Source organism: Perna viridis, chromosome 2 (genome assembly GCF_037379345.1).
Source record: "Perna viridis isolate PV_CMFRI_1.1 ecotype Kerala chromosome 2, ASM3737934v1, whole genome shotgun sequence".
In the NCBI taxonomy this organism is placed as follows: Eukaryota; Metazoa; Mollusca; class Bivalvia; order Mytilida; family Mytilidae; genus Perna; species Perna viridis.
The window spans coordinates 55,531,978-55,556,403 of record NC_142446.1 but is presented as its reverse complement, the minus strand read 5'-3'; the positions used below and the strand labels follow the sequence as shown (position 1 = coordinate 55,556,403).

The following is a 24,426-nucleotide window of genomic DNA, read 5'->3' as shown; positions in this document are numbered from 1 at the left end:
CAGTGCATATAGTGATGATGTTCAGGGAAAGATTTGGTTTTTCTTTGAGTAAATGACAATCTTTTTAAAATGTCTATGAAGTAATAGAAAGCTTAAATCTTTTATCAATATCTAAGGCAGGTCATTTGGTAATTGTCATTTTATCAAGGAAGGACAAAACCTATCTTCTAAACATCATTGTTGTATATGTTGTAATGACTCAGCTCAATTGAGAGTACCTTTAGTCAGGTAGACTTTAGACAGAATTTTACCTACCTTCTAAACAAACAATGTATTGTTGAAATGGTTTATAGAAAAGAAATACAAACTAGTCAAGCTTATGTTTAAGGAGCGTATATATTGGCTTGAATTGTAATCTAGACATGTCCCATGTCATCATGATACTTTTAGAAGAAAAATAGACCTCTTGAAGTATCTTACAAATTTCCCTTTTCCCTACCAAGATCTGATTCCTAAATACCTATTAAAGTTTGAAGTCTACTAATTTGTTCAATTCATAATTTACCACATAGTATGCCCATGATAATGTTTGAAGATGCACTGGTTACTCGTACCAGTATATGTAGTCAGTTAATTATGAAAACTATTCTTAATTTATTTTGTTTTTGCTAAGGGTTAGAAATAGTATTTTTTCAAAAGTGACTTTCTGTTACTTGTACACCATGTACTGTGATATAGAAATTATTAAGTACCAATCCACTGAAAGTTCTGACACTGCCAATGGTAGAGATGATTCATGAAGCAGAAAAAAACTTCAAGCGAATGATGCTTTTTCAATCTTTATACGGCATATTACGTAACTTTAGTCCTTAGTGTATACATATCTGTGTTTAGTACAAAACTGTACATTCATCTTTCTCTTTAATCAACCAAACGGAGAGTGATAACTCTTGTAAAACCAAACCAAGAATGATAACTCTTGTAAAATGCCAATTTTATGTACAAATAATGTAAAAAATTTTATCTCAAAAGTGTAACTACCAAATGAAAATCTAAAAATGGTTGTTTAGTCTGTAACTGTTTCTGAATAAGAAATAAAAATGAAATTGGTGGGGTTTGACTGCATGAATTACCTCTTGCCTGATATTTATAAATACTGCTATGTTAAAGGTAATAAAGACTCAACCACAGAAGTATGTAAATCATTGAGATTCATAAACTACTGTTTTATCCATCAGCAAACTGATGATGAATGTGTTTGTTCATTGTATGTAATAACCAGTGTACATTGTGTATTCTAGGATGGTGATGTGCCAGCCTTTGGAAACCATGCTTGAATACTATTGACTGAAGAGTGAGTTTACCAATTTCATTCCGTCCAATGGAAAACTCATCAAAATGAGATTGTGATACGAACAAACTTTTATTTTACAAAATTTGCCATATTTTATTTTATTGTATAATATTTTTTATTTATAATCTGATGCTTCTGTTTTAAATTATAATTCCTAATTTGACAGTTTAAAGTAGTTGTTGTGTTAGGTTGATAGCATACAGGGTAGATCTTTCTCAGGCTAAAACTTCTTTTATGCCAAGCTTTGAACAAAATTATATTATTGCCTATTATAGCCAGAGATTTTTATCAGTAGATTGTAAGAATTCTACATTAGAATTTGCTGGGTTTTTTTATTCAATAAGTTGATTTTCTACATTTCTAAGGAATGTATATTGATTTTAAATTGTATACTACCATTTTACTATAGATAATGTTATATAACTCAATTGATAACAATTTCATTCAAAAATTTAAAGTAGATTTTTGTTTAAAACATTCCATTTAAAGCTTTGCTATTAGCTGTTTTAACTCCTGAGGAGATCAATAAGGTCTTTAGCTAGTTTTTATTGGTGTCCTTAAATAGGGTCTGACTGTGGTTTGTTTTTAGTTCTTGTCTCCATTATTCCTTTTCTGTCTCGTTTTTTTTTTTTTTTTTTTTTTTTTTTTTTTTGTTGTTGTTTTTTTGGATTGATTAACATTTTAATTTTGCTTTAATGATACATCAAAAGTAGGGGCAAATATAGAACTTTAGCCTTATTGTCCATTTATATATGAAGTGGTCAAATTATCTGTTTGAAAACACATGCATATACATGTATATATGTTGTTTACCTGGTATATACATAAAAAAAAAAAATTGAAAATGGGCCAATTTTCCCAGGATTCTGATCACTAGTAATTGTCAATTTAAGGAGCGTTTACTTCAAGAACTTTTCGTTAAAATCTTTAGAGAGAAAGCCTTATTGTTTTCATATTTGTCAATTTGTGAAGAATTGAAATTGAGCAAAATACAAAAATTTTTGATAAGAGATTTTTGAAGTTTTTGCTCTTAATTGACTGCTTGCAGCTAGGATTCATTAAAGAAGCATATTTCAATCCATAACAATGTATTAGTTTTTTTTTTCTTTCTTTTTTTCATCGTTTGTTTTTGCTGAGTGATTTAGTGAAAACAAATCCTGTCAAGAAGCAAGATGGTTGGTGATGTGCATTATTGTGACAATACAACTTTTCTGTTTAAAAGAATAACACCAATGAACAGTTGACCTTTCCTGCTAATTACTCCTCAAATATAATATATTGTGTGTGTAAAGTAGCACTCCATGTAAAAATCATGCTGGTTTGAAAGCCTACATATTTATATATTTGATATTTTGTTTTAAATGTTATAGCAAACAGGAATTAACATGTGGCTTTTCATATAACCCTTGTTGTTATATAGAATGCACTGTAGAATTCAAAATTAAGGGAGATGACACTGTAAATGACACTAAAATATAATAGAAACTATTGGATTTTTAATTTTGATTATTTCCTATAAGCAGACAGATTAGAATGAATGATAATTTTCATCATAAAGACCCACAAAATAACTTACTAACAAAAATAAAAATGTGTAGCCTTTTTTAATTGTATAATATATATTACAGAATTTGCATGATTCTTGCAAAGACTGCTACTTAAAAGGTATTGACTAGACAGTCCTGTTTGGGGGGATATTATTTTATTTTCATAATTTCATCAATATGTTTCTTAGTATCAGTATATTTTCTTGTCATATGTTTTAAATAGGCAGTTTTTGTTTTAAAAATTTGGTATAATAACGTGATTATCTGGAGTTGCCCCCCTTGGCCAAATTTACAATTGATTCGTGTTTTAAATATACTTGTTATAGCATTGAACTCCTGCATATTTTCTTTGAACAAAATGCTTGAAAAGTTTGCCCAAGTCCTTCCCAAATGTATGCTGCTCTTTTTCTTATATACAACTGTCCAAATTTTATAAGTATATTTTATTACAATTTGCAGGGATATTTTCGAATCTTATGAAAATGTTTGTGTGAGTGTGTGTATATGAATGTACAAGTCAGTTTTAAATTATTTATATTGTTGGTAGATTAAATCATTCTGACTACCTTTGTATGTGTGAGAAAAAAATGATTTATCATGTGGAAACTTTATGTTGTTTGGTTGTTTTTTACTGTCTCCAACTTATTTTTGAAGGTTTATGGTATGGTACTGGTAAATTGTTTTATTTCTTTTGAAGTTATGATGATTTTTTCATTGTCATTTTCAAATACACTATAAATCAGAAAAGAGAGCTTACAGTTGTATAATTCACATTGTTTTTATCTCCTTTTTTGTATTACAGCACATACTATGATGATGTTCAGAAGATAGCATTAGTCTCTCCTTGATAAGAAGGACCATTACCTGATGAAATTTCCTAGGTAGTTAACTGGAAAAATAAGAAGAAGATTTTAACTTTCTGTCGTTCCATGTGTATTTTAATCTATGATTGATAGAAAGTTTAAATCTCCTTGTCAATTTATCCAGTTAACTACCTAAGGAAATTCACCAGGTGGTTGTCATGTGACACAAGGAAGATTACTCTTTCCCATGAACATTATCATTGTATGTGCTGTAAAATAATAATGACTGATTAATGCTCTTCCAAAAACTAGTTTGACATGAGAAAGAAAAACAAAAAAAATATTAATTTCTATTATTTTTTATTAAAATGTTTTAATTTTATGATAGAAATTGTACCTTGTTAGAAAAGTATTTGTAGATATAAAGTTTTCCATTGTGAACAACTGTACGATACCATTCTTGCCTCTCTATATATTGTAAAAGCAAATTCCAAAGTCCGTCCTCTGCAAGTGCATGTATGGTATAAGTGAAGGTAAGTGGGAGCTTGATATAAATCTAATGTCTGTTCTTTTATGTAATTGCTTCTTACGTTTTTGACACTGTTGATCTGTGATAGTGTACGATAACATTGTAGAATTTTACAGTTTTATCCATGTTACAAATTTATAATAAAAGTAAGAATTAATTTTATCATATCTTATTATAAGTAAAATTATTCCGACTCCTAACCAGCAAGTCTTGTCCTTTTATGTCTTAATACTGGGTGTTTGGTTGGGAAGCAAGAAATCTGACTAAATTAATTTTAATTTCTCTGGTTTGATCAGGCTGCTCTCACCGCAACCATATTTGAAACCATTTGGCATTTCTGCTTCCAACTCAGTTGTGTCCAAAATGAACTGTAAGTCAACATAAGTGTGTCAAAAACATCTACACTAGCCCCAAGTGAACAGAGTTCAATATGCTGTGGTCATATCATACTGCACGCTGCAAAGCTCTCTATTAATCTTTATTTTTAATAATTTTATGTGAACTGCAGTATGATGGAAATACACCATACAAAACGTATGTGTATCTGTACAATTTCAACGTAGTAATTTTTTTTTAATAAATGAACAATTGACAATACAAACAGTTGAATGAAAAACGTCAGTCTCAAGTTATCTTAAATTATCTTTTTAGTATGGAGAAAAGGCATTTGCCGAATCTTACATTATAGAAGAGTACTTTTAACTAAACCCAAAGTTGGTTAGGTGCTTTAATCTATTATGTTCTGACAGCCTTGGATTTAAACGTTCTTGGGTGTCTAAATAAACAGTACTTTTAAAAAACGTTCATAGTTGATGTCAATGTACGTACGTCATTTGTAAAAAAAAACGACAAAAACAACAAAAAAAACGATGTTATTTCTGTCACAAGAACTCTTCAATTATAATTTAACCTGTGCTCAGTATGCTATGCTATGGTTCTGGGAACATTTACAACAACAAAGTTTGATATGAACAAATCGTATTCTACTCAAACAGAATCTAATTGTTTATTGCATGCTTAATTACTAGAATTATACAATAACACTTCAGTCCGTCATAGCAATACAAGGCACAGCAATGTGTTTGATGGATGTTAATTCAATATGTGTCTCAATTCCTAATGATTTGCTAAAAATTAATTCAAGAACAGAGAAAATCGTTGGGACATTGTGAAAATAGTCATTTTCACATCTCAAATCGAAAATCAGCTACCGGTTCATTATTAGTTATCAACAATATCAAAACTACAGAAACAATTCAAAATCGATCAGTATCCATCAATCAAATGAAAGTCCAACAATAAAGCAAAGATACTCCGATGTGATAACATTGGGTGTTTCCAAGGATGCCTTCGCGTTCGGAATTACCAATTTCCGTTTAACGTGCTTCGAACTGGATTCCATTTATCGCAGGCCGTTCATCTTTGAGTTCAGTGGTGTGGAAAGATAAGGTAGCGCGTTTCTAAGGCAAAATATGCTTAATTAGTGTTCGATTTTTCAAGAAGTTAAAAATTAATGTAACGGATCATTGTATTTGTCAGGATATCTACATGATCGCAGTCCATGATAATATATCGGAATGATATGTCACTTTAATTCTATTTTTTTAATGTTTTGAGTGCAGGCATTAATTTTTCATATTTCATAGATGTAGAATGGATAGGGATTGAGTATTTAATGTTTTAAAATTATTTGAATTGGAATGCCAGAAGTTTCAAACAAAGCGGTGAGACCAGTGTCTTCGGGGAAAAAAGATACGGGAAACAAACCAAAATTAAACGGAACAAAACAGAAAATTCAAACGGCTGAACCCAAGGGGAAAGAATTGGAAAAGGGTACCACCAGTGGTTGGCAAAAGCCTCGGATACTATCAAAAGATAAAAATAAAAATCTGAACTCCAAAGACAAAACAAACGAAACAGAGCCGACACAAGCGGATTATAAACAAAATTCTCAACCGCCGTCTATCGAACTGAAGCCAAAGACGACAGTAACTGAGCAGAATCAAAATGGGAAAATACCCGGTATTTCTAAAACTAGCGTTGCTGCTACAAAAATAGAAAGCACGAAAGAACTGAACGAAGAACCTCGGAAGGAACCAAAAAAGGTTACAAAAAAAGACTCTGAAAAGAAAGTGCTTCTTCCTAAACAGCTTTCCGTTGAAAATGGCAACCAGCCTGAAACCACAATTGATGTTTCCGGACATTCAACGCAGGCACCTAATCCATTGGAGAAACAGAGGACTTTTGTGACAAATAATGACTCCTGGATAATGTCGAATATTCCATATCTTCCCCTCGGCCTGGCTGTGGTTTATCTGATTCTTAACATTGTCATACCGGGTTTAGGTTTGTATCACATTATTTCTGATTTTCAATTTTTAGAGTTAATTCAACTCAGTTTGTGCTTTAAACTGAGATTAATGGAAATATTTCCAGTTTATAACATACAATTTACAATTAATAAAAAAGGCTTCCAGCTTGAATATATATCATTTTTGTAAAATATAGTGTACATTTGTTTCCATCAAACTTTATATACCATAAAAATGCTAAGTGATCTAGTTACTAGAGTAACGTACTCGACATCTCGAATCCATTGACTTTTGAAAGAAGCTATGCTACAAAAACTGAAAGATTTCATGTTTTACTTGTAATTGACATTACACGTTTTCAAATGAATTCTGCTTGGGTTTGGAAATGTCTTTTCGTCGGATATTGAAATTTAGTTTAAAAGAGTTCAATGTAGGTAGATATTGATTATATTAAATCGTCGCACGGAATACATGAACTATCATGATCCGAACTAATGTCTCCAGTTCATAGTGCTTCAAAAGATCGCAATACTTTGATATGTCGCAGCAGCACGGATAATTCAATTTTCCGTACTTTTTTGGGGATTCTGCTAATAAAAGTATTCCTTTCCTCTTCACTTCAACTTACTTCAGTTATTTCTCTTTAATCTAGGTACAATCTTAAGTGGATTTTCAATCTTGTGTTGTGGAAAATGTCGCGTACAAACGAAAGATGACCCGAGATTTGTTACACTGTGTGTTAATGCCTGTGTTGGTGTTTCACAACTATTCACTGTGACGTTTTTATTGGTTGGTTGGTTCTGGAGTATTGCATGGGGTGTTAATATGGTGCTGCTGTCAGGTATGATAAACTTACATAATATAGCTACCGAGATAAGTACCGATCCATATAGAATCCGGATCACAGGCGCTTGTGAAAAATCGAAAATTCATCATTTTTAACCATCTTTAGCAAGTTCAGTCGAAAATTTGACCATTTTCGCAAAGTTGGAATTTCGATGGGGGGGATGTCAAACTTGCGAAAAATGATCAAATTTTCGTCAGAACTTGCTAATGATGATTAAAAACGATGAATTTTTTTTATACTTTTTGGAATTAAAGTAAATAAAAATCCAGGATCCAAGTGCCTGTGATCCAGATATGCAAATTGGTAGAGGTGATACAAGACCACCAAACAAATAAATTGTTTTTCATCAACACACGACGTATACACATCCTTATCTAAGAGAAAATCACTTTTTAAAATCAGCATAATCAAGAACGACAATTCTTGAAAATGTCAATTTCGTGTACAATCTACATAATTGTTTCCCTCTCGAGTGAAGCAACTGAACATAAAACAACTAATACTGGTTATAAATGCGGTTTGTAACTGCTTCTTTGAAACAAAATGCAAAAGTGAATTTAACTGGTTTTTGACGCGTCTGATATCTATTAATAGGTATGTTAACAAAGAGGGTCGACGTTACTGATATTCTACATCGACCACAACGCATTTTTTTTTTATTTCAAAGACCGTCCAAAACGGAAAATATTTACATTATTATTGTTTACCCAAAACAAACAGACAAACGTGAAATACGGAAATAACATCACAAGGAAATGCATCTCTAGTCGGTTACGATCATACGTCACTTCCTACGGATGGTCAAACCACGCGATTCTATGCAAAAACAGGTAGTGTGTTCATGTATTCATTTTACAGCGAGTGTTATAATTAACTTCAGGAAATAAAGTTGTTCTTTCCTGGATTGAATAAAAATCATCTGGTGAACTTCCTTAAGCAGGTTGCAGGACAAGTGACAAATAAATTTAAACTTTCAATCAGTCTTTGATTAAAACACCATTGATTGATTAATTGATTGATTGTTGGGGTTTAACTTCGAGCATCAATATTTCAGGTATATTCAGGCGATAAACATGAAATGCGTGATAAAATGAACATGAAATGATGATGAAATGAAAAAAAAGGATGGAACACAAAGATAATAGGGTCGATAAATTTTGGTTGCCACTAGAAAAAGGGAGGAATGGGTAGGGTCGGGCAATTTAGCCTCATGTGGTGGGGCGCAAAGGTTCCTACTTCTATCGAATACCACAGCAGGGTTCTTTAACGTGCGAGGAACGTGGCATCTTTCCCAACACGGTACACCACTATTGTTTGCGGCCAGGTTTTCCGTATTATAGCCTGGCAATCGCAGCATGCCACACCCCAGGGGTACCCATTCCACCACCTGGGGCACACAATCCTGTTGCTCTGTGAGCAGAGCGCCCTAGCCCCCGACTAGGGTTCTTAGCACTATTTAGTCGCCTTTTACAACAAGCTTAGCGCTGCTGCAGGCCTATTCTTTTGACACCCGGACCTGCACGGAGCAAAACACCTTTGAAATGGTAGAAACTTTTTAACCTCCTTGTTAATCGTCCAGATAACTACCTTAGACATTTCATCGTGTGGTGGTTATTCTATAAAGGGAGGAACAACTATATTCCTTTAAGACAACTATAATACTGGTTGTAACGTTTTGATAACTAATTTCTTCACGTATATTACATATTTATACTGATCTGTACTCCCATGAAAATAACTTAACTTCTAGATTTGCATTTTATAGTTGATTTGAGAAGACAGAAGAAGGAACAAAGAGAAAGAGAGATACAGACCAGTGTATTAAACGCATTTGGAAATTCCGTCCCTATGAGAAACTTATTCTCTGGAATCAAATGAAATGTGTTTTAAATTCGTTTTTTTCTAACCGGTGATGAATTGAAACACACAAGGTTCGATATCGGGTAGTTCTGAAAGTACTGAATTAACTAAAATACAAATCCGGTATGTCATCAATTAAAAATGTTTATTTAGTTATCATATTTAAAAAGAAACAATAAATTGTAAAATATTTTGTTGGCAATCTGTCAAAATGATACAAACCGCCGAGAACATATAGAAATGAATTGACTGAAGTACCGCTGGTATATGGAAGTTTCACCGTGCAATACAAAGTAAAAGATCCTCACATACGCTAGGCCATATTTTAAAAAGTCACTCCTATTATCTTATGACGGATACAGGTCGGATAATTCGTTTCATTATCTTTAATGAAGTAGTCTTAATCTTGTCTGTACCAGAACGGTTGGTAAAGAAGACAAGTATAAATTAATTTGTAAACCCACCTTTCCGTAGATTCTGCCACGTTACGGGTACATTGAAACGTGTCCACTATCACACGAAAATCGAGGAAAACAGCCGGACACACCCATTCGAAGTAAACTTTTCATTCCATTAAGTGTTGCAGATCTACAACTCATGAGGAATGTTTAAAATGGTTGTATATGTGCTGGAAAATGATTGTACATGTACAAAAAATGGATGTTATTACCATATGTGTTAGCATACAGTAAATCATGTCTTTCGGTTTCTTCCGTGAAGCATGCTTTTTTATCTTGAATGTTATTCTGTGAAACCTGACAGAACCGAAAACAGGACAAACCGGTAATTTCTGTAGACAAGACGTCTTTTCAAGTTCCTTGATATCATCATAATAATGTTTAACACGCGTAGATCGAACAAATATGAAAAAGGCCTGTTTAGATAGTTTTCATTCAAGGTTTCACTGTACTTTTTTGTCATATTTTTGACTATCGAGTCTTCATTTCTCCTATAAGAGATGCTTTTAATTTTGTACAACATGGCCTTTTCTTCAAGGTAGTATCTACATGTATATAGGTTCCGGTCTAGAGCTTGCTTGGTGATGGTTTCGTCGTTCTTTCGTAATGCATGTCCAATCCATTTCCTTTTTCTAGATTTTGAAATCTGGGTTATTGGTTGTTGTTTGCTGCTTCTCCATAATTCACTGTTGAATATGTTGTCAAGCCATCTGATGTTGAAGATTATTGACAAAGATTTGTAAATATTTGAGAGATGTTGCAGTCTCTCTCCAGATTTCTGATCCATATAGAAAAACAGATTTGATATTGGTATTAACAATTCCGATCTTAGTGTTAGTTCTTAAAGTACAGCTTCTCCAAACATACTTTAGCATGGAAATAGATGTTTTGCTTTTTTTCTTGCTGTAATGTCCTCATTTGCTGACAGTACATCTCAGTTAGATAAAGTTTGGGCGTCTTACGATGAAGTCGCGTCGATCTAAAGACAATCATTGGCATGAAAGGAATAAAACTCTAAAGCTGTAAAATTTAAATCGTTGAATGATAGCTTCATTTGACACAATGACGCAAATTGAAAAATTAAGTTGCACAAAAACTGATATGCATTTTAAAACAGAAGTCTATTAATGGCGTTAAAACCACACACTTAACGTAAATTGACTGTTCTGTAAAAGCTTAAATATATTTCTTTATATATTTATTCCCGCTTTATTATGGCTTAATACATACAAATATTATTTCATGAACATATACTAATATTTTGTTTTTATGAACACGTTTAATTCATATGAATATTGCAATGCTTTACATGCCATACTTTATTATTCACATTTGATACGTATGTTAATTTGGCTTACGTTTTGCATCATTGAATAATGTTTTGACATCGTTACCATCGGTTGATTACCCAGACTTTACGAGTATTTTTGAAAAAAAAAATATCCATATCTTCCGTATACTGCACATTTAGACGTATCAACTTAAACCTACATGTTACATGTATTAAGTAAAACGCAATGACCGACAAAATCCGAAGGCATAAATAATTGTATGTATATACATAAGAAACCATGCAAATGCTTCTCTCTCCCCTGTAATTCCCGTCTCTAATAATATTTGAGAATTGTTGAATCGGCTTTTTAATGATCAATTTCATTATTGCAACCGCAGCATGTTGTCCATGAGAGTTTGCAACTACAAGAAAGCTAGATAAAACCTAATTGTATAGTACTACCGTTGAACGATCTAAGTGCTCGCCTCAATTGCGGGAGTTCGACCTCCTAATGCGCATTCAATTCGAATATTGAAGCTGTCGTTGTAATGTTCATAAATTTTACAATGAAAAATATTAAATTATAAATAATCCATTTATCTTCACGGACTTATTGAAATAGCAAAAGGACAATTCAGAGAGAACAAAATTGTTTTACGTGAAAAATTAAGAACAGAGACGATCTAAACTGATCGACAAGAGTTTCGAGGGAACCAAGATTCTAGCGGAAATCAAAAGAATGTAATTCAGGGACAAAGACCAGACATAGAAAACAGACAAAATGCGGGAGTTCAATCTCCTAATGCGTATTCCATTCGAATATTGAAGCCGTCGTTGTAATATTCAAAAATTTCATATTGAAAAATGTTAAATTACATAAGTTCATTTATCTTCACGGACTCATTGAAATACCGAAAGGACAATTCGGAGAGAACAAAATTGTATTACATGAAAAATTAAGAACAAAGACGAAATAACCAAAATGATACATACAAAGTAACATAAGTAAATGAACAACTCGGACATCACTGGAAACTGGGAACATGGACCAGGTGCACCGGTAGGGTAAGCGTCCTCTGTTTTCCTAGAAACACCCACCGAGTTGCTCATAAAATGTCAAGTTCAGAGTAGACAATAGAGTAAAGGAAAACTATGACATGGTTAACAAATCAGTTTTCATGATGCAGATGGATACACCGTAACGATCAACCTTGGGTGGTGGAAGCTTGTAACAACTAATTACAACCATAATAGATAGACACTGCTTTTTAAAGATAAATTGTTATTTCTAATAAAAAATGATTGGAATGATGTATTCAACAATTCACTCAGTTTTGTTCAGTGAAGACCTATACTAAACTCGGTCTGAACTTTAAAGGATAAAATAAAACAAAGAGACACGAAGATGGGCTTGGATGCGTGGAATTATTATAAAAAAGAGTTCATGATAGGTCTATTACTAAAATCTGATAAAATTTAACTTAAAAATATATGAAAAAAATTAACCGCTTAAATCCGGGATTACATGCCAAGTTAATGGACCTTTGGGACAGCTACAGGAGCAAGTTCATCTCAGCAGCACAGCTGATATGTGAGGATCGTCGTGGCACTAACCACCGACATCTGACTATGATTCCAAACGATACAGGGAGAAACGTCTATTATTGCTTCTGTTATGATAATAATGGTTTCTGTTTTTGTTATTGACCTATATATAATTACAATTATGTTAATGAAATGAAACTACATAAAATAATTCCTAGTTTTGTAATGTTTCTGAGACGATACTGATATAAAACATGCATAAATAATCTAATTAAATCACTTTTATACACATATACTTAAGAACAGCTAAACCTCCGCTACTAAAAATGTAGCAAACTTCAGTAACATACTGAAACGAATTTTATGTTCAACCTGGATGGAATAAAAAAAATAAAAATACAGAGTCAACGAACAAATAAAAAGGATTGGAATATGTATAATGATAAACTAAATAAATAAATAAAATGAATGAAATACTTGAAAATTGGTGACAATTTGTTGGAACGGATTGACCAAATCTGGGACGAATTGGTATGGAACGAATTTGACTTGGAACGAATTGACTGGCATTCGAAACTGGGCCATAAATATTTTACTTTTGTAAAAGGAAATTTGATTGGCTTATTCCATTTTTATGAAATTCAGAAAGTTATTTTTGGAAATTTCACATGTTATGACCGCATCCGCGGCAGACTCCTCACCCGCATCTTATCTCTTGGAAATAAAGCTGTGTTCCATCTTAGAAAGGTAAAAGTATTTTTTTTTCAAAGTCGATATTGTGCTCCGTTTTTTTTTATGCTTTGAATAATTTTACTTCTCTTTATACATAGTTTGGACTTAGGTAGTTAACTCTGCTGCTGATGCAACGAACTCGTATTTGACTCGACTTGTCACCTATAAATTTTGGATCATGTACATGTCATGTATTATATGATTCGCTTCTGGTAGCTGTATATATTCACGCAGACTGTAACAAATTTATGTAATTAAAATTATATAACAAAGTAACTAATTAATTAATCCTTTTGGGATTCTGCACTGTCATGAGATATTTTTGTTTTCACCACCTAAGACAAAACATGTCTCCATCCAAAAAGTGAATTAACACTATGCCTAACAGTGTAAGTTCGATATGCAAAATGTAGGTCTACTTATTGAATTGGTCATTAGATAGATTGCCTTTAAAGGCTTTATCAAATATGTTTCATACCATTATTGACATTAAAAAATACATTTTGATAATAAAAGGAAAACACCAGAAACTAATCTATCCTTGCACCATTTTCTTCTCGTACATGTACAATTGTATATGGTTTATAAAAGGTCTCTTCAAGAAACATTTGTTGTCATATGTCATTATCTAGAACATGGTTTTAACTCTAATGTATGTCGTATTATTCATTCTTATATAAATGTATGTTTGTACATGAAAGTACATATGTACATTTGTATTTATATTTTTCCTGTGAAGTATATTTTGACATTTTTGAAATTTAAGGATCAGTACACTGTTTGTGACTAGATAACCATACAATATATATGTACATTGTACATGGGAAAGTACATTTTCTTCTTGGTTTTGTTTGGTCAAACATAATGTTATATGTTTGCATTATTTTATTGTCCTCATATGCATGTGTGTTGTACTGCAGACAATTGATCAATAAACTTGTATTTTGGTAGTACAATGTACTGCCATATAATCACAATGTATTATACTCTTGATTTTATTTGGTGCATGTACAAAATGTACATGTGTACTTTAAAAGTAAAGGGTTATACATTGTAGGAACATTTTAGAAAGGTTCTTTCTCTCTTCATGTACAAACAATGTATTTTTACCTCTTACCAAAGTTTAAAACAATAATTATATTGTTCTTGCAGAATGTATGATAGAAATTGTCACGCTAATAAGCAGCTGTCAGTAAAAAGACCAAGATGGATGTTATATTAATGTGGGTTTTGAAAAGGACCATTTAACAAAAGATTGAATTACCCAGGTGGTGAGACAAGATGTCAGCCATGAGTGTGAAGGATATTTGGGAAATCTATAGCAATGCTAGGACACAATTTGATCAGCAGCAGGTATGTTATAGACATTATAAAGGTACATGTACATGTACATTGTACAATGTAGCTTTCTGGACCACTGATTGAAATGGTGGGGTGTACATTGTAATTAGCATTCCCTACAGACAGTTCTGGTAGGGTGCCCAGTCCTTTTTTCATTTTTCCTTGAATAGATGTTAATGCTTGCATGTGCCTTCAAATTTGCCCCTATTTGCTAGAGCGCCCATTTTTTTTACCTGGATTATGCACCCTATATTTACAGTAGATGGGAAGGAAATTTTGTGAAGGGGCCATTTTCAGGATTTTTCAAAGATATTTACAATCTGAAGGGTCCATTTTCAACCAGAAAGGGCTATTGGCACCATTGCCTTCACAAACCCTCTTTCAAAAGCTGAAGGGAACACTTGTTATCCGCTGTTAACAGTCTGTGCAGTCTAACATGTCATATTGTGTGCAGCAATAACCTGTCTTAAAAAAACTATGAATTTTAAAAATTTCCATTTTGTAGTGCATTCTAAGTGAAATCAACCTACATGTATGTGACCATTTTTAAAAATTTCCATTTTGTAGTGCATTCTAAGTGAAATTAACCTACATGTATGTGATCTGAAGCCATGACCAAGGACACCAATATCCGATACCATTGATTTGCCAATTAAACTATTTGCTTAAATTATTACTGAAAATGATTAAAATATAAAATACAAGTTAGAAAAGTGTACATGTTCATTTAGTTGCAAAAAAAGATTATTCTGATTGAATCTTACATCATTCATTTGAACAGACGAGGTCTTTAGCCCTCAATGTCTTCCTGGCCATGTGCTGTAAAGAAGTTGAAGAGAATGAAGAAATTCCCATAATAAGGTGAGTGGTTACTTTGGTTTAAAATGCAATTAAGAGGTTTAGCAGCAATTTTAGCTACAGTGCAGGAGGTCATGGGTTTGATCCTTAGTCAAGTCACACCAAAGATTTTAAAAATTTGACGGGGATATACTGACAACTGGTTGTCTTGGAGACAGAATCATGTGTTTGAATGGGATGACATATTTATATATACCTGTGGGCTGTTGCTTCTGCGAGCTAGTACAGTAAAAACCTTGCTCAGAGTATCAGACTAGTACAAAGTAGGGTTCTGTTTTTTATTGATAAAAAATTCTCATCCTGAAATGTACAACATACATGTACATGAAGCAGCAATAAGATGTTTGACTGCAATCAGACAGGTTGGAAAACTTAAGGAGGTAGACCTAGGGTAAGGGACATAACTCATGAAGTCAGTAATATGTTTGTATGATATTCAATTTCACCAAAGGCTGTCAAGCTTTCATTTGACACAGAATGAAATTAATCTAAGTTGGCACGAGACTGCAATTAATTTTCAAGTGCATTTCAATATACACATTTGAGCAGATTAAAACAATTCCACCGGCGCAAACTGAATAAAACTTCTCTGGCCTAAAGATATGTACAAACAGGATTTTATATATAAATTGTAGAAAATTTTACCATCATTTTCTGAAATTAATACATATAATTCGGAGATGGAGTAAACATGACAAATGAACTGAGTTAAAAGTCCTAAATTTTAACCTTCTTCCACTGAACCAAATCACAACTTTTAGTCAGAATTGATTAATGAAAAAAAATCCCATGTAATTTTAACCTATTTTCTACCAATTAGAGGCAAAACTTCAGCAAATAAGTTTCCAGTAAAAATATGAAAAAATGTGGAAGGTACCTACTACCAAAGTTGGAACTATATTCGTATACAACGAAAACCAAGGGGAATTAATTGTGTTATCGTACCAGTTACTTTGATGCTTACATGACATTGATGTAAAATGCTGATTACAAATGTTCCAATGAATTGTAAGGATTGTGTCCCTTACCCTAGGTCTACCTCCTTAGACAAAAACCATAGCAGATAGAAAAATATTCCATGGAAAATTTTTCATATTACAAAAAATTTTAATATTTCTACTCTCATGTTTATAAATACATTGTAGCATCAAAAACTAAGGGTTCATTTGTTTAACTCAAGAAAATAATACATGTATAATTTCTTTCAAAGTGATACATTGCTGATGAATGGTAATCATATTTTTTTAAATTATCTGTTGGCAAGAAGGTTAAGTCAGGCTAATATGAAAATAAACAAACAATGGCCAGCAACAATAACTGTCAAATAGTACAGGGCTGGATCGAGACACTTTGAAAAGGAGGGGTGCCAGGCAGGGTTCCTCAGGAAAAGGGGGTTGCTAGGACATGTTGCCAGTTTTTGTCAATTTTACAGATGAAAATGACAAATTTTCAAATAAAAAGGTTTTTTTTGCACCCCTTCTGTGTCCACCACTGAGGTGTATAGACTAGAAGTTTGCAGGTGAAGTAGGTTTTCAGTCAGATCACTATTAACCATTCCAAAAATTGTCTTGGTAACAGAATCACGGAGAATTTTACTGTACAAATGTAAATATTAGGATGCTAGATTACAATTTCACCAAATTAGAATAATTCAACATTTTAGTGTACACTCTGTAAGGTTTTGTATGAATCATGCAAAATGGGAAAAATCAGAAACATAAATGTCTTAATGTAAAAATCCAACGATCTGATAATATAATTTCATTCTAGAATGTTTCTCTATTTGAAAAGACTATTATTTGATCTCTGCACCACTGGATTTGCACAGAAATTTTTCAATAGAATGTTGGAGAAATGGGTTTTTTGACAGATTCATCTGCCCTTGAAATGTTCATTTTCAGTGCATTTCAATGAAATTATTACTCAATTTACCAAAATGATGATTTTGATGGTGCAAATAGTCAAACTAAACTCTCAAAATGGTGGGGTTTTTCATACCATGTTTCACCCACTGCCTGATAATTACAAAGACTTACACTTCAGGAGGTAGACCGTGGGTAAGGGACACAACTCTTACAAATCATTGGAACGTTAGTATTCACCATTTTATATCGATCTCATGTAAGCATTAAAGAAACTTGGACTGATTTCATTCTGTTTCAAAGAAATGCTTGAAAGGCTGTGGTGAAACTGAAAATGATACAAACATATCACTGATTTCAAAGAGTTATTTCCCTTGTCCTAGGTCTGCCTCCTTAAGGAAAGAAAGTTTTGTGCATACCATTTGTTCTTGGTACCCATTCTGAAGGAAAAAATCTGTTATAACTAGTTAAGGAATGTGAGACAGCCTGGTAAACATTGCTGGCAGGGTAGCTGCGAAACATATTCCGTGCAATAGCTTGAAAAGTATTTGACTGATTCTTTTCAAATTTAGTTATGTGGTTTCCTATGATGAAGTAAAGGTAAAGTGTAACTTTTATAAATATTGTTTTTTTTGTTTCTGATTGACAGCCATTTTTATTGCAAAAGTAGGGACATTGACTGTTGTCCATGCATTAACTTGAAAAGTATTTAACTGATTCTTCTAAAATTTAGATACAATGTATGTTGTTCCTTATAACAAAATTAAGTTGTAGTTTGGGGTTACAAGTATCCTTTTTGTTGTTTCTGATTAACAACTTTTATTGGTTGCAATTTTAGGGACTGTGATCGTTTTCTGTACAATAACTTGGAAAAGTATTTGGGAGAATCTTTTCGAATTTGTATCATTTCAATGTTGTGTCCATATTTGTCCCAGCTATGTAGGGTTTGACCTGTGAGATTGTAAGAAGCTGAGCACTACAATGTGTATAAAGATGAGTGTAGTTTTTCAATAAAATTGCACCATCTCTTTGAATGCTTAGTAAATATTAAAAGTCATCTACCTTTTATACATTCTACACATTATTTTTATCTTGTTTAATTTATTTACACAAACCACTGGCATGTATGTAAGTAAATGGCTGTTGATAAAAGGTCTAAAAGATATGCGTATTTCCTATATCACCAGAGTTATTAATACATGTACATGCAGTTAGATAGGAAATAATAAGGAACATTTTGTATTTAATTTTGTCAAAACCTTTCAGCCATGCATTTCAAAAATTTTTATACAAGTGTAATAGTGTATTAATGTATTTATTCAAGTCAATATTACTGGCTCTAAATGACTGTCCACCAGTCATCCAGTAGACTGAGTAGTGCTGAGTCAAAATTATATGCAATGACTCATGTTTTTTTATTTTGGACTCAATTTGATTTTTGAATTGTAAATTTTATTTTCATATTTTTATTAATAATTTAGTTGACATTGTGAAATATTTTTGGTTAACATAATTTTTGGTTTTATTAGCTCACCTGACTAGGCCATGTGAGCTATTGCCATCACTTGGTGTCTGTCGTCGTCGTTAACAATTTCTTCAAACATCTTCTCCTCTGAAACTACTGAATAGATTTGCATGAAACTTATAATGACTGTTCCTTAGAGTATCCTGCACAAATTGAGTGTTTGGATTTTTGATCGGTTAAAAATCATGGCTGCCGTTACTATAAATAGAACATAGGGAGTCAGACAGCATATTTTTGCATATATCTCAAAAACTGTTAGGTTTAGCCAAATTTTGAGAGGGTGTAAGTATTCAGCATGTTGAGATCTATATGTGGTCAAATTTTGGTGATAATCTGTTGACCCATGTTGGAGTTATTGCCCTTTTTGGACGTTTTTTTGCTGTTTTTGATGTTATTACTTTCAAAAATTTTCTTCTCAGAAACTTCTATACAGAATTCAATGAAAGTTTGGTATGTTTGTTTTTTAGGGTTTCCTTAACAAAATGAATGTTTGGATTTTTGATCGATTAAAAAACATGGCTGTCATTACTAAAAATAGAACATAGGGGTCGTACAGTAGTTTTTTGCATATTTCTCCTTTAGGTTTGGCCAATATCTTTTAATTGCTGGAATATCCTTATCATAAGGCCTATTATTATAAGTCTCCAGGGATCAAAGTTGTCAGACAACTCCATGTAAGGGATATTGCCCTTGAGAGGTGAAAAATGACTTTTTTTTTACAGTTTTCAGCCTATATCTTGAAAACTATGATAGATAGAATGAAACTTTCAATTGTTGAAATGATTCCTATTATAAGGCCTACAAAAGTGTTCAAAGGGATCAAAGTTCGGATGATTCCATATAAGAGTTATTGCCCTTTCTAGAAGTGTTGAATGTATTTGAGGCAAAAAAGACCAAATTGAGAAATATGATGTGCCACCCATTGCCTGATTCTTACACAGAATGGTACTTAAATGATAGAAAAAACCTACTTGTCTTCTAGCTATGCTTACATCTAAATATAGATTAGGATACTGTGTCCTGGGTGCAGGCACTGCACAAGTGAATTCCCATCATCTAACGGTGCCTGAACTCACGGTGACACAACCACAAAAAGTTTCCTGTTGTACTATGGTATTATGCTGTTGTTTGTGTCTTCCCAAGACATTTCATGTCCAGGCAATAACTTGAGTATATGTGTATATGTCTTTATGAAATTGTACCACAAGGTGCCACAAAGTGCCACAAAGTGCCATACTACAAAAAGAAGACTGGGATTGAGATTTTGGGGCTTTGACTTGAACTTTTGGGGAATGAAACATCAAAAGCATTTTCCTAATGGCCTGACAAATACTTGATTATTAGTGAAAGGATCTTTGAAATTGTACAAGGCACCATTCAACTGTATGAAGACTGGGATTGATTTTGAAGTTGTGACTAGAACCATTTCAGGATTATGGTAGGGCCTAAAAGGAGTAACTTTGATTTTGGACAAGATCTTATCCTGTGTCAAATGTTTAGTCCCATTTATAATGAAAGCTGTATCCAGCTTGAATGGTGTGTCCATACTTGCCCAATACAAAATATGTAAAAAGGGTTGACTTCTGTCAGGGTTTCTTTGGTATTTTCAAAGTGTGCCCTGCAAAGCATTATGTTTTATTTTTAAATTTTATACAAAATTATTATTAGAAAAATACAGTAAAATCTGGTATTATAAATTTGGAAAATTTATTTTTATGGGCTGCATAGGTCTTTTATTTTGATTGTATACCCCACATTTATAATTTAGAATGTATGTTTTTCCTTCCGTTCTGTTTCATCCAGTTTAAAAAAAAAAACAAAACTGATTTTCAGATACTACATATTTTTTAAAGGGAAAATTCAATGAATTTGAATTTAAGCATTTAAAATCATCTTAAGATTTAAAATTAACTTACCTTTTATGACAAAATTTAAACGTTTTTCTCTAAAAGGAAGAAAATTAAAGGATAAAAAGTTGTTCAACTTGATAAGTGTTATAAATTATGTGTACATGTAAACTGGTAGGTACAATGACCTAGAAATAGGATGACATGTTATTGATATGATGATATCTACTGCTTATATCTGTAAAGTAATAACAGTGAAGTATAGACTGTTCAAGGTATTAGGATGTTTTGTTTTTTTTGGTACACAGCTAATATTACACAAGGTATATAATTTTTTGTTTATTTACATGTGACAAAAGGAAGTATGTACATCTACATGTACAATGATGAATTACTGTGGATTTAAGCTACAAATGTATAATTGTGTAAGTTGATACTTTTTAAGGTGTCATTTTTATTGTAAGTTTCTTATATGCTGTGGTTGGGAAGAATTTTTTTATATGGCGGTTTCAGTATTTTTTACATGTAGAAAAAAATGTAATCAAGATTTTAATGGACCTTTTTTTAATATTTACATAAAACCCTGTAACTTCAATGGGCCATGTTTTTACAAATAGTCAAGATTTTAGTGGACCCATTTTATAACATTGTAAATACAATCCTGTAACTTCAATGGGCAATTTTCAGCTTCAAAAGGCCCATGGATCATGGTCCCTGCCGTTCAATCACTGCACACACCCCTCTGTTGGATTGATTGTTTGAACATGAACATGACTGTACAATTGAACATGAAATTGATGATAAAATGAACATGAAATGATGATGGAATGAAAAAGGGATGGGACACAAGGATAATGGGGTCGACATATTTTGATTGCCACTGGAAATAGGGAGATATGGGTAGGGTCGGGCAATTTAGCCTCCTGTGGCAGAGCCCTATGGTTCCTACTCTGGGAGAATACCACAGTAGGGTTCTTTAACGTGCGAGGAACGTGGCATCTTTCCCAACACGGTGCACCACTATGGTTTGCGGTCAGGTTTTCCGTATTATAGCCTGTACCACATTCCACCACCTGGGGCACACATCCCAGTTGCTCTGTGGGCAGAGCGCCCTAGCCCCCAGCTAGGGGTCTGAGCACTATTTAGTTGCCTTTTACGACAAGCTTAGCACTGCTGCAGGCCTATTATTTTAACACCTGGACCTGCATGGGGCCTGTTGGATTGAAAGAGTAATGGAAGAGTAATCAAGGGAACCAAGGTTATAGCGGTAATCAAAAGAATGTAATCCAGGGACAAAGACCAGACATGGAAAACAAACATACATAACAAAGAACATAAAGTAACTAAAATTATACATACAAAGTAACAAAAGTAAATGAGCAACTCGGACTCCACTAAAATCTGGGAGCATGGACCAGGTGCACCGGTAGGGTAAGCGTCCTCTACTTTTCTTTTGAAAGATTTCTTTTTATCTTTGCATTATGTTATTTTTTTGCATATTTATGTGACGTTTTTTTTGTCTTGTTATCCTTAACAGTAAGTAACCAATTACATTGTATATCTTCTGGTTGAATCTGAATCTGATATTCGTCATATTTAATAATCAAGAATAATGCATGCTAGGTATAAAATAAAAGTGCTTTGATGCAAATAATATTTTGGTGGAATGGGGAAAGATGAGGAATATTGATTTAATAAAGATACATGTGTATTAGACACAGGTGCGAGTTAAATTTGTATAAAGTATAAACATCATCATTTTTAGGACAGGTTACACAAACTTTACATTACATTTCAAATTGTGGATACCACTTGACAGGTTGTTTCGATATTTAATAAAAAGTATTTTGACAAATTTTGAAGTAGTTATGGTGATTAAAATTCCACCAGCGGTTCATCTAAACCCCAACACTTTTGAAAGTAAACCCTATGAAAATATTTTTGTGAAATGTTTTTAAAACAATATTATATCTGTGCTAATGGGAATATGATATCATGAAATGGGTAGAAGGGTTTCTAAACTGAAACCCTGAGAGAACCAATAACCTGTTTAAACCAGTTACATTTTGAACCAGAATAAACCAAAATTCTGTCTAAACCAAACCAATTCTACAGTCCAGAAGGGTTCAGTTTAGACAGGTGTTTGGATTACTACGGTTCAAAATACATATACATTGAAATTGACATTGTGACTGGTGTACACAAGTGTTTGGATTACTAAGGTTCAAAATACATTTAAATTGACATTGTGACTGATGTAGACAGGTGTTTGGATTACTAAGGTTCAAAATACATTTAAATTGACATTGTGATTGGTGTAGACAGGTGTTTGGATTACTAAGGTTCAAAATACATTTAAATTGACATTGTGACTGGAGTAGACAGGTGTTTGGTTTATTCAGGGCTCAGTTTAGACAGGTTTCATTGTATTTTATGTGGTTTTGCCCTCATCAAGTTATTTGTAATTGAAACTTAGTTCATTAGGACTTGCAAGTAATATTGAATAAAATAGTTTTGCTCTCACAATATTGTTTTAAAGTTCATCCGAAAGTGTGTTTAGAAGTTGCAAAAATGAAATTTTAAATGTTAAATTAAAAGCACCAATTGTGAATATACATTTGTTATTCAAAAGTTTTTAAGTAGCACTCCAGCTAAGAATCATGCAAAATGTGATACATGGTTGGAAAGCCTACATATTTTTATTTTTGATGTTTTGTTTAAAATGCTTTTGTAAACAGAAATTTATATTTGGTTTTTCATATAACCCATGCTCATAGGAGATAAAAATTATATAGAATACACTGTAGATTTCAAAATTAAGGGAGAAAACTATGTAATTGACACTCAAATACAATAGAATCTACAGAATTTTCAATTTTGATTATCCCCTAAGAGCACACAGATTGGAATGAATAATTACACATTTCATAATTTACACCCATAGAACAACTTAATTACAAAAATAAAAATATGTAGCCTTTTTTGGGGTGTATCATATTTTTAAGATTTTGCATGATTCTTACAAAAAGAGCTACTTTAATTTCATTCACATGGATATTTTATAAGATAGAAAGACCCAAAAAGAGCAATATTGAATAAGATGGTAGTTTCATTTAAAAAAAAGTGCATCTATCATAGTTATTCACATTGTGTCGTTTTGTTTGCTTGTTAGGGTAAACAGTTGTTTATTATACACCCCACATTAAGTGGAGTTGAATAGTGATAGGATTGTCCATCCTTCTTTCTGTCCATACTTCCTTCCTTTCTTATAGAACACAGAGGGGTATCCATTTCTTATCCATTACTCCTACACCACGGAATGGAAATAAATGAAACTTTTACAGTCTTTATTTTATATTTCCATTGTGATTGTACCTCCCGTTTAGATTTTGATCCAAATCCAGTTTGAGGATCAAGTGGTGGGGGGGGGATATCACGTTAGTGAGCATTACTCACAATTTTCTAGTTTTAAAATTAGTACTGTAAAGCTTATTGAAGTGAGTGTTGTTATATCTCATATTGATGGATCAATCTACACCTTTTAAGGTCATAGTCCTATGTATATACATGTACATGCATGTACTCATATGACTACTTAAACTTTTCTTGTTCAAAACTATTGTCTAAAGTATTATTCTGAAAGTGTCCGGTTAAACAAAAATAAGTAAAAATACTCTTAAAACAAATCATTGAGATTTATTTGTAATTTAAGCATGAGTGTTGGTCCTTTTATTGTAGAGGCAGGTCCAGCCTTATGATATGAGTTATAGTGTTGGTCCTTTTATTATAGAGG

General features: G+C 32.6%; 3 protein-coding genes across 40 annotated transcripts in view; all 3 read left to right on the top strand.

Moving 5' to 3' along the window:
- Nucleotides 1–4,330, top strand: part of LOC148626120 (tubulin polyglutamylase TTLL5-like) — a 53,220-nt gene extending 48,890 nt beyond the window's left edge. For all 34 annotated transcript variants that reach the window (XM_088569811.1, XM_088569810.1, XM_088569805.1 and 31 more), the window contains one exon: nt 1,242–4,330. In XM_088569811.1, the coding sequence (XP_088425937.1) occupies nt 1,242–1,249 (8 nt within the window). In that variant the 3' untranslated portion in view covers nt 1,250–4,330. The remainder of the gene's footprint in view (nt 1–1,241) is intronic.
- A 745-nt stretch (nt 4,331–5,075) lies between these two features.
- Nucleotides 5,076–9,385, top strand: LOC148626119 (uncharacterized). Its single transcript, XM_088569817.1, has 3 exons — nt 5,076–6,519; nt 7,138–7,326; nt 9,098–9,385. Exons 1-3 carry the CDS (start codon nt 5,874–5,876, stop codon nt 9,208–9,210), a joined length of 948 nt encoding a protein of 315 aa, XP_088425943.1. The 5' UTR covers nt 5,076–5,873; the 3' UTR covers nt 9,211–9,385.
- A 3,717-nt stretch (nt 9,386–13,102) lies between these two features.
- The window catches only part of LOC148626118 (lysosomal-trafficking regulator-like), a 72,416-nt gene continuing 61,092 nt past the window's right edge, over nt 13,103–24,426 (top strand). For 2 of the 5 annotated variants that reach the window (XM_088569775.1, XM_088569774.1), the window contains exons 1-3: nt 13,103–13,215; nt 14,353–14,553; nt 15,323–15,402. In XM_088569775.1, the coding sequence (XP_088425901.1) occupies nt 14,482–14,553; nt 15,323–15,402 (152 nt within the window). In that variant the 5' untranslated portion in view covers nt 13,103–13,215; nt 14,353–14,481. Of the gene's footprint in view, nt 13,216–14,352; nt 14,554–15,322; nt 15,403–20,832; nt 21,059–24,426 lie in introns of those variants that run through there. The other 3 variants (XM_088569778.1, XM_088569776.1, XM_088569777.1) reach the window with 3 other exon arrangements.

Coding starts and splice junctions, on each gene's coding strand:
- LOC148626119 (XM_088569817.1), top strand. CDS start 5,874: ATGCCAGAAGTTTCAAACAAAGCGGTGAGACCAGTGTCTTCGGGGAAA. Junction 6,520..7,137: donor CATTGTCATACCGGGTTTAG/GTTTGTATCACA, acceptor TCTTTAATCTAG/GTACAATCTTAAGTGGATTT. Junction 7,327..9,097: donor TAATATGGTGCTGCTGTCAG/GTATGATAAACT, acceptor TGCATTTTATAG/TTGATTTGAGAAGACAGAAG.